Raw genomic sequence first — 13788 nt, 5'->3', positions numbered from 1 at the left:
ACAAAAAAATGACCAAGTGTGAGGGTTTATCTACATGAATAAAAGTGATGTCCCACATGAATTAGCACCTGTGAAGTTGTATCTGTGTTTTGAGGAGTAACCCAGATGTAGTTTTCTGTAAATAATGACCTGTAGTAGTGAATAGTGATTTTTTTTCAGCAAATGGTTTTAAAAAACTGAAAGAATCCCCCCATCCCCCATGTTTGAATGGCTGATTACCTTGTATGTCCGTGTTTGTCACTGATAACTCATCTAGTGGTCTCGGTAGATAGCAGACAACCACTAGCCCCGCCTCCTACACATGAATTTGCCAGATGCTTCCTTTTCACCTTTTCCAAAATAGCATATGAGGGCGTTCATACTATCACACTCTCCTCCAGCAAGTGCGCTATCTATGCATCCTAAACGTCTGACCCTTGCATCTTCATGTCAGGGAGAAAAACATAAATAAGAATTTATATAGAATATCTTCCATGACTGACTCAAATGAACTGAGCTGAAAAGACCCCTTCACTCCCTGCCAAGCCTTCCCCAGGTTACTTAATGCATGAATTCATGTATATCCTAAACTGCTAAACTAAAAAAGACACCACTGCCCACCCAGTTGTTCTTCCCCTTGACCCTCCACCCTCCTTACACCATTCTCTCTCTAGTGTCCACAAACTGGACCATCTGTTTGCGAGCGTGGGAGATGACTGGAGTGAGTGGAACGATTGGAGTACCAGGAGTTGAACCAACGGGCGTTGAAGGAGCAGGAGTCGAAGCTGCAGGTGTTGATGATGCAGAAGGGGTCGATGCACCGGGGCTTCCACCTGGGGTGGGGCCCGGAGTTGTACCTGGAGTGGCCGGGATGATAACAACAGGAGACGGACCTGGACTCTCAGATCGAGGCTCCAGGCGTGGGGTCGATGTGATAAAACGAGCCTCCCTGATCCGGTAGGGACTTCTGTAGGTGGAGATGGGCGACAACTCGGAGCCCCAGCCCAGATAGCTCCCACTGGAGGGAGATTGTGCATCCGCGCTGAAGTACAGCGTAGTGGTGGACTCTCCAGGCAGTGATGGCCTTTTCTCTGGAGAGCCAATCAGGAGAGGGGAACGTCGCTCAGGTGACCAGCCGGGAGTCTTGATGTCCAGGGAACCTACGGAGGACGAGGCTTCGGTCAGGGACGCAGCGTTGCTGTCAACATGGCGAAGGCTGCTTGGTTGCCGCGGGGATGAAGGTGTTGGTGAGCCATAAGCAGCACTCTGAAACTCCTCATCACCTTTGAAAATGAAATCACATCGAGTAGAAAGGTAAAGCGTGTTTAACAAAGAAGACACAAATAAAACACTAGTACTTTATACATAAATCTTAAGAACAGAAAGCTGAACTAAAATAAACACCTAAATGTGGACATTTTCTCTCCACCAGTCTGAAAGAAGACCTCTCAAAACTGACCAGTGCATGAAAAAACAATGTTTTGAACTGGGGTGTCTCACTTTACAAGTGTGCCATATCACTTTTTTGAAGCGATGGTATGTCAGTGTTTTGTCCACAGCTTGTTTACAGCCTCAAAGTGGCCAAACAAATTGCTTATTTCAGGTTTAAAGTATTAGCTAACAGGCAGCATGATCAAATACACCAGAAAAGTATCACAGAGACTGTTGTGCTGTCCAAGTATTAAAACAAATCCATGGCAAAGGTCAACAATAAAAGAAGAACACCTCATGAATATGTTCACTGCATCCTCTCTCCCTTAGTGGATAAAAGTAAAAGATGTTGGTGGCATAATAAATCTACTGTTTGATGGTCTGCAATACCGCAGTCAGCACCTGTGGACAAAATCTTTATCATAGTAACATTTCTGTGGTCACTGAGTGTGTCTTTCTGAGTGTGTGCACCAGCAGGCTTCAGTGTTCATCAAGCCTCCAACCTTTTTCAGATGGTGCAGCACTGGACTCGTCTTCTGCACTCTCTTCAGGAATGACCTCCCGTACCGGGATGATCTCTGGAAAATTTCTTATATCGTGGATTGTTGTGGGTGGAGCTTTTCTCACTGGCCTGGCTACCACAGTGGAGGGAGCTGGCTTTGGTGGTTGGACCACCTCTCTCACCTGCGGACAAGACAGACAGCTGAGCTCCGGAGTGCAGACAGACAAACTCAGAGTAGTAGCAGTCAATGTGGTGGCTGAGCTAGTTGTTTATTATACTCATGAACGACAATCATTCATCTCCACTGTCAAATCCTACACATAGTGGCTCCAAGTATACATGTAGTCCCACTTTATGGTTTAAGAGGGATAAATGATACACAGGACTTGCCTGTGGAGCCTGGGTCACCTGTGGTGGAGGTGGTTGAGGAGCTGGTTGTGAGATCTGAGGAACCTGCGGCTGAACAATTGGCATCTGACAAATCACAGCACAAAATAAGAGTAAGAAACCGTTTTACATAATAGTAAAAGACATCACGTAGTAGGCTGCATGCCAGGAGGGACAGGTTTAGGAAGCACAAAGAACATTCTTTCCACTGAAAAAATAGTAATGAAATTCATATTTTTTTAAAAGATCGATTTACAGGAAGTCTCACTACTAAAAGAAATAGTTCTTCTAAGCAACGTTCAACAACAGGAACCCAACAAACCCGAGGGACATGATGTTCATCAGGGGAGTGAACTTCCTCAGACAGACCCATCAGTCCAGCCAGTCCCCCCTCGCCATACGATGTCCAGATCTTAGTGACATCCCCTGTCTTCATGGCCAAGCGAATCAACAGCCAGTGGTGATGTTTCCAGCCCTCCCATTGGATAGGGAGATCCATGAGGGTCCCACCTCCTGATTAAATTAAGAACCACTGTCACTATAATAATAGGTAGGTAGGTTGGTAGGTAGAGTAGAGTGGGTAGGTAGGTAAGTAGGGTAGGATGGGTGTTAAGGTAGGTAGAGTGGGTAGGGAGGTAAGCAGGTAGGTTGGGTAGGTTGGGTAAGTACGTAGATAGGTAGGTAGGTAGGTAGGTAGGAAGGAAGATAGGTAGTTACGCAAGTGAATAGTTAGGTAGGTATGTATGTAGGTTGGTATGCAGGTAGGAAGGGAGGTAAGTGGTTAGGCAGGTGAATAGGTAAGTAGGTAAGTGGGCAGGAAGGGTGATGGTTAGGTAGGTTAGTCGGTAGGCAGGTTGGTTGGAAGGTAGGTACGTAAGTAAGTAGGTAGGTAGGTAGGAAGGAAGGGTAGGAGGGTAGGGTTGGGTAGGGTTATAATAATAATAATAATACATTTTATTTAAAAGCGCCTTTCTCAACACTCAAGGAAACTTACAGAGCATTAAAAACACAATTAAAATCACAATTAAAATAAATAAAAACAACAGACAAGAGTTGTGTAGGTAGGTGTTATTAGGTAGGGTGGGTAGTTAGGAAAGTACGGTCGGGAGGTAGGTTGTAGGTAGGTAGGTTTTGGTTGGTATTTAACAGACCAGACAGTGTTGCATGGCGATGGAAAGTGGGTGTGACTTTCTCCTCCAATGACAGTGTAGATCCACGTTCAGCGCAGGCTCCACCTATCCCCCTGTGGCGAATACTCTGGAAAATCTCAAAGGACTTGGGGTGGAGGAAACGATAGTAGAGCACCAATGCTATCACTCCTGGAGAGAGAAAGAAACAGATAAAAAGATGAGACACCAGAAGGACTTGAAAATGCGTTGTGCAGGTGTGTGTAAAAGTTTTTAGATCTCAACAGAAAAGATGGAAATGAACATACAGGAGAGCAGCATTTATAGTTTTTTAGTCATGCCAGTGGTAATTTTGTACAGATATCCATGCTCCCATCAGGATGAACTGTGATAAGTTTGGTGATCCCTTAATTTTTTCATCTGGTGCTACCATCAGATGAAAATTTCCAACTGCAATGGTTAGCTTGCTAAACTAACATGATGAACAGGATTTCACCTGCTTAGCATTAGCCTGTTACCATCATCAGTGTTAGCATGCCAACATTAACATTTAATGCAGCCTCATAAAGCCACTAGCATGTCTACGGACTCTTAGTCTGGTGATACAGTGTTGCTGTGTCTCACCGATAAGGAAACTACAGAACACTGCAGCTGGGATCCCCACAGTGTCCCAGGACACCATGGTGAACAACCACGAGGAGGCCAGAAGAAGCAAAGCGTTCTCTAAGAACATGACCTAAAGAAGAATGATCAGAAACAGAGGAAGATGGTTACCCTTTTCCATGATTGAAATCCATATTTGTCTCATATTTGTCTCTTTATTCAGCTTAGTGTATGTCTAAGTGTTTATACTGATTCAAGGAGTGCATTATCAGGATCTCAGGTCAGCTATGCCATCTGCTGGACAGTTTTAAGCAATACACATGTTTTTAGTGCTTGTATTGGCTCATTTTTAACTCATGTCTGTAATGTGACTGTGCTAGGCAGTATATATTTTACCTCATGATTAGTTGTTTAATTTGTTTTTCTTTTCTCTTTATCGGGTCTCAAATGTTGCAGGTATTTCTTTTTTTGTTGATGGCCCTGCCCAAAAAGTCTGGCACACAGGCATGAATGGACCACAAATACACACACACGCACATACCAGGTAGAACCCAGCCATGCGGTATCTGGATTGACCCCACTTCACATTGAGGAACAGAAAGATGTGGATGGCTCCCAGCACCAGGTTGAAGAGTCTCCATCGACTAGTTGAACGTATGATGTCGGTCTGCTGAGACACCATCCAGAAAGTTGCACCCAGCCAGTGCACACCTGACACACACACAACCAATTAAATATTCAACCTTTAAAGCATACATATACCAATTCAGAGAACCTGAGTAGAGGTGATGAACCATAACAGAGTGTCCTTGGCCGAGCAAAAACAAGCCACTCTCTGCCTTATCCAGTAGAAAATGGACTGTCAGGTTAGAAAACATGAGCTTGGGGATGAAGCCTTGGCATCCAGACTTACCAAGGACTCCCAGGATCCACTGTTTGAAGATACGTGTGAAGAGCATGAGAACAGCAAATCGAGATCCCAACATACTGACCTACAGATAGAGAAAATATAGCTGTCACACAAAAAGCCAAACACAGGCATATACGTATGCAGCTTATTAAATTGAGATTACTATACTGAGGGTGTGTGTTGTGCATGTTGACTGCAGGAGGGTTGTGTAACTGCTCAGGTGCCAGAATAACATGTTGGCATTGTACATTTCTGCAAACCATTGATATGTTTCATACGTATGACATAGTTCAGATTACATGTGTATGAGTGGAGTTTCTCATCAGAAAGAAGAGGGGATGATGGATGTCATAACACCTAAGCCAGACAGCTGCCAAGCAGAAGACAGCTGTAGACCACTGTTCAAGACCAACAAATGTTGAGACATTTGAGACATGTCCAGTCTTGTTTGTTGTGACAAAATCGTGTATTTTTTAAGACAGTTCAGAACATATCCAGGTGGTGTTTTTTAAACAGTTTGGGACATGTCTAGCCATGTTTGTAGCAACAAAATGAGGTGTGTTTGAGCCAAAACATGATGTTTTCCTTACCATAACAAAGTGTTTTGTTTTTTGTTTTGGGCAAGCCTAACCACATGTTAACCACAGCGTTGTCACAACATAACATTTAAAACTGAAATGTAAAGAAAAGTAAAGTTTCAACATATCTGCAACGTATGAAATGTACAAAGTAACATATCTGTGTTTTGCAGAAACATGCAATGCCAACATTATTCTGGCGACTGGGTGGTGTGTAAAGATGCCCACCCTCCACAGAAGTCGGCAGAGGATGGCAGCAGGGGTCATTTGTAGGTGTCCTGGTCTGATGAGTGAACAGGCTCTGGCATAGAGGACCAAGGCCCAGGCCAGAGATAACAAACACACCACAAAACACACCGAGGCTGGAGGGGAGAGGGATGAAACAGAGAGGAGAAGAAATGTAAATACTCTGATACCTTGCAATGCTACGTACATACTGTGCATCAAATACAAGTCTGCTGCCTGCACATGCACACTGGAAATGGCAGAGAAATTGTTTCAGATTAAAGCTGCACTAATTGTTTTGTTTGGTTTTTTTTTTTGGCCACTTGGGGGCAGTAGAACAGTTATTGTTCAGGTCATACATGTTTATATATCTATATTGTGAAGTTATCATAAAGTTATTGTAGCAAACATGTTAGCAAACAGCTGTTTACCTGATTCAACAGACATAAAGCAACATCAGCATTCATTTAGAATCATGTTTCTGGTCACCTAATAAGTCTAAGTGCAGTTTTCACTCTCTTTCACCTCTGTATTGGTCTCTACCAACTCCCGAGGGAAATATTTGACACAATGTTCATGAGCTAGTTGTTAACTATAACTTGGGTGAACTACAGCTTTGTCACATTAAGCAGTTATTTTATTCTCATTGTTTGAGTTAGACTATATTTTTTACATTTGATCTGCCATTCTGAAGGCACAACTTACAAACAAAAAATCAATGACACGGTAAATCATATTTGCACAGTTGACCTTGTTGGGAATAGAATGATGTTATGTGTTTTACTATAAGTTGTGTTTCACTATATAAGTTTTAGATGTGTGAACAATGAGAATACTGAGATGATTTCAGCTGATCTGAATGTGTTTGCTTTGCAGAAATGGAGAAGTACAGGAGAGGAAGAGACATGAAGTCTGAGGAGCACATACCGCAATGCTTAGATAATTAGTTTCATATATGGTAAAAAGAATAGAAAGTGATATACAGATAGTAAGGTACAGCACGTGTAGGGAGTTGTGTTGTTCTCTTGTCTTTCAAAACAGGAACCACGCCCCCGCCGCCAGCGGGAAGGAGTCAGATTAACACGAGGCAGGGGCGTGGTGTGGTGAAGGAGGAAGTGGAACTGCCAATGAGAAGAGGACAACGCCTTGCGTGCACAATGACACTCTGTTACGCTCAAATATACTGGGTCAGGGAAAGGACAGGAGGTCAGACTTTGTGAACTGACACACCTTTGTTGTTCGTCAGGGACGTGAAGTTGAGACCCAGAGCTCTGTAATTTTATTCCTTTACTGCTTAATAAACTACATTAACTGAGACCGAATATCTTCTCCTATTGCTTCATTAAAGAACACGCAGGACTGAGCTCACACATAGCACATTAGAGAGTAGGATGAGACTCTTAGTCCATCAACCTGAAGTCTGTTCCGCAGCGGGACAGTACAGACCATTAGAGGACTCTCTCTGGGCTTCAATATTACATTTTTCAACAATACACAGATGTGTTAGTATTGAAGACCACTAGGGGACACTGTGCAGGAAGTGAGAATGGACCAAAACAGTAATGTTGTGGCCTGAGCAGCTGAAATTCTCTACAAAGCTCTGTAAAGCCGAGGGATGCTGCAGAGATAATTCTCTGTGGGTTCCTCACTACGAGCAAGTCTTTTCAAATTGTCATATTGTTACAGCTATTTTACATGCTTTTACCACAACACACAAATAATTACACATGCTATTTCAGACCTTATCACTTTGGCACAAACGCTTTCTACATTTCCTGCTCAGTCTCTCCTTACCTGGAGATTTGATCCCTATATCAGTGCAGATGAGCACGTAGGTCTGCAGCAGCGTCTCAGGGAGGGTGACCACCAACGCCTCAAACAGACGTAAGGCTGATACATCAGCCTGCTGCATGATCTCGCTGTATACATCCTCATCTGGCAGACACATGCACTCCAACAGCCTGTGGAGGTCAGAGATGGATGAAAGGGAGGCAAAGGAGAGGAGGAGAAAAGGAAAAGCCACTACATCATTATCATCATCATCAAATATAAACAAATAGACGTAATGATGCACACGCACAAGGCTGACTCACCTTTTGAAGATACCCAGGTGCAGTATGTGTGTCCAGGTGAGAGACTTCCTGCGGATGCGTCCATCTGACAGGTACCACAGATAACTGAGCCACTGAGGACCCCAGCCTGTGAAAGAATAGAACAAACATAAAAAACGATCCATTGTCATTCAGTCTCCATTGTCATTCAGTCTCTATTGTTATTCTTGAGGACCTCAACTTAAATATTTATGCTGTAAATATAGATTGATATGTTGCTGTTGTTGTTGTTGTCTCACCTGGCAGCAGGAACAGCGCAGTGAAGCCAGCGAGATGGGCATAGCAGTAGTTGTGACCCACCCACAGGTAGTATACAAAGCAATAGATCACTGGGGAAAGAGGGGAGAGACACACAAAGAAACATTTAGATCTATCTGACCAGACGAGACGGCTACAACACAAAATCATTACATCACTCACATTAATGGTTGAAATGAATCATAATGAGTCAGATACACTCCGCAAGCTGTTGCTGAGTGTGCTGCTGATGATGATGCTAAAGAGTTTTTTATAAGATCTGAATCATAAAAACATACAGATTAAACAGGTAAATCACACTCTGCATACACAGTTGCAGGACCATAAAACAGATTAGCTTCAGAAATCACATGCACAATATCACAGTAGCATCTCTAAAATAATAGCTGTCTCTTGATATCGTAGCTCATTATTATCACCAACTGTGTGAAACAGTGTGTAAATAACAGACTAGCAGTATTTTGTACGATACTGCTTATGTTGCAGTGCTTAGAATATACGTGTTTACATCAGGGCAACAGCATTTGTAAGAGTCTTCACCGTTTAATATGACCTCTATCCTAAGCATGCATGGATTACTGAGTAGGCCTACTGGGCACAGACCCAGGGGCCCAAAGTGTTAGGAGCCCCCTGGCCTTCAGCTGCAAATTGTCACACATCAGGAAGTGTCACAGCTCAGGTTTCTTAGGTTAGGTTTTTTATTTCATTCATTCATGTTGTTTGATGTTTTACTTTGAAACTCACATCTCCTCTTGTTTCAGATCACTTCACTTCCTGCGTCTGTGTGTTTTCCCTCCCTATTGATGACTTCACCTGTGTCTCGCTCCTTATGTGTCTAGCCTTCTGTTTCCCTATGTCCTTTTCTTGGATTTTTGGATTTAGCCTGTTGATTGACTCTGCCTCTGACTCATCCCTTGGATTTATTTGCCTCCACTGATAGTCCTTCTGTGTACCAAACCTACCTTTTGACCATTAAAAACTGTGTCATTTTACCCAAACTGTCTCCAGAGTTATGTGTTTGAGCCCACTCTCACCTGGTTGACCAGTCGTCACAGGAGGAGACTCAAAAGTACTACAAGAAAACACTAAAAGACCACAAGACATGCAAAACGACTACAACGAGACACAAACCGACAAAAAATAGACACAAAACCACAAAAAATGGCTAATAACTAAAGAAAGATGCAAAACAACAACCACAAAACAGAAGTAAAACCCCCACAAAGTCTGTGTCTTGCTCCTGTGTAGGAGACATGGTGGAGCCTCTTTACATATCTGCACCCAGGGGCCCATTGTCTCATAATCCGCCCATGTATCTATGGTTTATTGACAACAAGAGTGCAGCTTCCTCTCCTCACTTACAGACTCCTCTCATCAGCTCTGCACTCTGCCTCCCTCCCTCCATCTCCCCACACATGTAATCTGAACCCCTTCAGCTGCCAAACAGGCGGGCTGCCCGGGCAGACTAGGCCCCATCATGGGGTACGCCCATCCCCTCGTCCATTCATACACCTCCAAAAAAAAGGGCGCTGAAATATGACAACATGGCTCCGCTTTGTTTTTATCCAGAAAAGAGCCCTCTTCCGCTGTAATGTTACAGCTATTGGAAATAGATCACCTCTGGAAAACTCAGGCATGAGTCTGCAGTTTTGCTGCATACTGGATTTCATAACATGCAGCGTATAAAAATAGGAAAGAGGCGCACTAGTGCTGACTGCAGACTCTGGCTCTATTATTCATGACAACACAGGGCACAGCTGCTCAAGTGGAAACACATGTACAACTTTATATGTTGGATTATTATCGATGCTTAAACAGATCAACACATCATCTTAAACCCCCCTATGTCTCATCTACAGCATGTCAGCATCTTTCCTCCAGCCGCTGCAGCCCGCACACACTGTACATCAATGTGGCACGCGCCCACATGCACGCGCACGCAAATAAAGTCAAAAAACACACAACAGGGATGAGCGTGGGCAGATGCCACTACATTACAATACACAGACACGTCTTTAGTGATGCTGCACTCGGTTTTATTATCTGTAAGCAGAGCGTATGTGTGTGTGTGTGCGCGCGCGTGTGTGTGTCCCAGGTAAGACTCACGCGCAGTCCTCTCTGCAACGATGAGAAATGCGGTAAAGGCAAAGACGCAAACTTGGCAGCACGGCATGCAGGCGCCTCCGTTGCTCGGAGCCGCTGAGTAGTCTCTCATGGTGGATTGAAACCCTGTAGTGTCAGATTCACGGTGAGATCAGATGTTAGTCTGTAGGCCGGTGTTGTTCTGGTCCCGGTCGGGAGTCGGTCCAGCTGCAGCAACCTCCTGTCTGCTCCGGATCCCCGTCCCAACGTCACCGCCCGTCCCGTTAAAGCGATAGCACTGGTGTAGTGGAGTGGCATCTAGGCACCTGACAGATGTTAGACCCAGGCTGTCTGATTTTAACTTAACTCAACATTTTGAGCTTGGTCATACTTAAACATACTCATGACTCACACCTCAGTGTTCAGGTCATACAGAGTTTGTATGTAGAGTCTAAGTCTTGTAATTGCATGTAAGAGGAGGGTAAAGAGCACAAAACGGGCCACCATATGACTTAACTCACTAAATTAAAGTAATATAGGATATATTTTATTCACATTATGCTCACAAATATGAAAGGCAGTGCCGGACCTAACACATTCAGCACCCTGGGCAAGACCTCCCCTCCCCCCAAAACCCATATATTTTTGATTACATTCATGTTTCATAGCTATTTATTTGCTTGCAAATCTCCAAATTTTTCATCCTCTTGTATTCCCTGCACAACCAATTGTCTTTCAGTTTCTCTTTCTCTAATGCTCTCCACATACAGTCCACCATTTTTCTTTTGTTTGATTTTTATTTTTATTCTTATTTTTTTATTTCATTGTAGTTCTATCTATTTTTTATTTAATTCATTTTGTCATTTCATTTTATTTTTATTTATTTTATTTTGAATGACAAAAAAAGAAAAACTATCTGGGCAATTTTGGCACCCCTCCTCTGGGCCAATTAGAAGATCTACCACTGATGAAATGGCACAACAGAGTAATTTTATTTATGTAGAGTATTTTATGTTTTCTATCTCATTGTTTGTTTTCTATGTTTTACTGTAATGCACATTGTGTTTACCTGTGTATGAAATGTGCTGTACAGATAAAATTGACTTGACTTAAACTCAATATTGGACCATGGAGAAAACTCCAGTGTTTGAAATGTTGCATTAAAGTATCATTGCACCACTTTTTATGAATCTAACTCAGTTTTCCTAACAATCCCAACATTCCATTCAGTCATTTTATCCGGTGGACATGTGTCATGCCACTTTGTAAACACTGGAGGACATGATGAACATGACCAAACTGATTTTTGAGGGAAATATCCCACAAATGCATTTTCCTTCCTTACAAATGTGGCACCATTTTAAAGGGAAATAAACAGGCTTTCCAACAGTATAAAATTTATTGCCAAGAAGAACTGTTACAACAAAGAAACAGTCTACCAAACACAAATTTCCTTACTTTTTGTGCTTGGTTTACATTCCTCCATTTACTTATTCATCTATTTATTTTAATTGTAATTATCTGATTGAAAGCTGTCTTCTCTCCCTTTTGCCTTTGCTCTTTTCTATTTGCCATTCACCATGTGGCTTTTCAAGCTGTGTATAACTGAGTTGTGGTCTGTAGAGTGGAGGGCTGGCCCGGGGAGCAGGGGCACATTATGTACACCAGGGGGAGTCAGACTCTAATAATTGATCATTCTCACAGACTATAAATGAGAAAGTTAACCCAAAGTGTTCATGTTTGTGTGTGGGAAAGGTGTGTAACAGTAGTTGTGACTGGTTGGTAAGGACCAAGGTACCTGTGGTCGTATCTGGAGCAAAGCCTTTGGCACAATTCCTCAGTGTAACCCTGAGATGCTTGATAGTCATGTCCCTATTGATGTAACACCTAAACAAACAAGGTCCAACCCAACCTTCAGCCCTATGGTGTATTGTATATGTTTATGTATGTGCTAATGCTCTCCACTAAAGGAACACTTAGCCACACAAGTTTGTATATCAGTTACTCACCCTGAAGAATAATTTGTTTTTCTCGCATGCCTCCATGGTGAACACAGTGGCGTCTCGGTCAAGGGGGCAGAGACCAGACCACTTGCTGACTGGTGCGGAGAGATGGCTTCTAGTGTGAAAGGCCAGGCGACTACTGACAGCTAGTGTGAACCCGGCGTAAGACATCCAGTGGTACCAACTATGTCGGTATAGCTTGTGGGAAAGGGGGCTAAATGAAGCTCCAAAGTTAAGTTAAATTGTGGTGAGGGAACAACTGGCAGGACCATTGTCAAAGGGGTCTCTTGAACTTCCACCTCAAGTTATCTGAATAAAAATGGGTTCTATGGGTGCCCACCAGTCTCCCCTAAACATGAGAAGGATTGTTCCCAGTAAATGTTTTGCTCATTACAATCAATGTTTTTCTTCAAATTAAAGCTATCTCTTTATGAAAAAGGACAACCTGTCTATTAGAAGAGCAATGAATTGCCCTACATGTATAGATACATAACACATCAAAACAGGATTGCTGAACAACTCACTCGAGAAAACTGACACAGGGAGAATATGCAAACTCCACATAGGTGGAGGCCGGCGGGTTCAAACCTGGATCCCTCTCTTCTGTACGGTGACAGTGCACCACTGTGCTGCCCATATAATGTAACATTAACTGTAAAATAAGGAAACCAGTGTGCGATTCCTTCACTCTGCATGTTGACATAGTTCTCAACTAGTTTATATAATTTGTGTTTCCCTCAGCTCTGTAATCTTTGATAAAATATGGCAACCATTCATGTCCTATTTATCAAGAATGGCCAGTGTTTGCACATATGCATATATACTTGTTTATAATGGGTTGGACAAACAACGTGTGTACTCTTACTATATGTATAGCTCATATTGCAGACATCCATTCAGTAGCTGGTGCTGAACTTCTGGCTGGTCATACTGCCTATAAGAGCCTTTTATTTATTTATTTATTTTTTTTTCCTTTGTATTAAAATCTGAAAATCTATAAATGGAATATGAAAAAAATAGCCGATATAATTCAACAGCATGAGTAAATTCCTGAAATTCAGTTGTGACTTTTGGTTTTGGTGCATCATCCCAAGATGAAAAACTTCTGGGGGTGCCACTGAAAGGATGAAGAATCCAAAAATGGAGAAGACTGTTGATGAATTGAAGTCATAGGACTCCACCTTAAACTACAGTAAACCCAAAACATCTGTTTACAGACTTTAACACAGCTCACCACAGTAACACAAACTAACTGTGGAAGCAGTGGTAGACCAGCAGCTCCGATGTTCAGCGAGGTAAAGTGACTGTTTTTGTCAGTGTAATCTGGCTCTGAAGAGAGTATAGGTAAGTTTCACTTTAAGTTCAGTTCCCTGTTGGAAAGGATTGTCTGTTCGGGAAGTACTGAGCATACGCTTGGATATATGAGACTTGGATTATTACATAAAGTTTGAGAACTTATGCTCTGATGAAGTTTTGCTGTAATTAACCCCTCAGACTTTAAAACAAGGTTCATGCTTAATGAGGGTGGAGAATGACACACTTGTGACAGAATGAAGCTGCCCTCTGCCACACTGTCTTGTTTACTGAGGGCT

General features: G+C 42.7%; 1 protein-coding gene across 2 annotated transcripts; it reads right to left on the bottom strand.

Moving 5' to 3' along the window:
- Positions 1–147: 147 nt before the first annotated feature.
- Positions 148–10470, bottom strand: xkr5b (XK related 5b). Of its 2 annotated transcripts, none has more exons than XM_033634566.2 (13): positions 10218–10470; positions 8093–8182; positions 7836–7941; positions 7537–7703; positions 5746–5879; positions 4943–5021; positions 4571–4740; positions 4051–4162; positions 3451–3618; positions 2622–2812; positions 2303–2386; positions 1914–2094; positions 148–1262 (listed from the first exon to the last, which is right to left on the bottom strand). In XM_033634566.2, exons 1-13 carry the CDS (start codon positions 10324–10326, stop codon positions 634–636), a joined length of 2220 nt encoding a protein of 739 aa, XP_033490457.1. In that variant the 5' UTR covers positions 10327–10470; the 3' UTR covers positions 148–633. The 2 variants fall into 2 exon arrangements, with proteins under 2 accessions (XP_033490457.1, XP_033491289.1); XM_033635398.2 differs by having other exon boundaries at positions 2321–2386.
- Positions 10471–13788: the final 3318 nt, after the last annotated feature.

The sequence above is a fragment of the Epinephelus lanceolatus genome, chromosome 2 (genome assembly GCF_041903045.1).
Source record: "Epinephelus lanceolatus isolate andai-2023 chromosome 2, ASM4190304v1, whole genome shotgun sequence".
Lineage (NCBI taxonomy): Eukaryota > Metazoa > Chordata > Actinopteri > Perciformes > Serranidae > Epinephelus > Epinephelus lanceolatus.
The sequence above is the reverse complement of the archived record's forward strand: the minus strand, read 5'-3'. Positions and strand labels throughout refer to the sequence as shown.

What these genes read in the sequence shown, in the direction of transcription:
- xkr5b (XM_033634566.2), bottom strand. Translation starts at nt 10,326, where the DNA reads ATGAGAGACTACTCAGCGGCTCCGAGCAACGGAGGCGCCTGCATGCCG. An exon ending in CACCTGGGTATCTTCAAAAG is followed by an intron (nt 7,704 to 7,835) that starts GTGAGTCAGCCT and finishes TGACCTCCACAG; the next exon opens with GCTGTTGGAGTGCATGTGTC. An exon ending in TATAGGGATCAAATCTCCAG is followed by an intron (nt 5,880 to 7,536) that starts GTAAGGAGAGAC and finishes TCTCCCCTCCAG; the next exon opens with CCTCGGTGTGTTTTGTGGTG.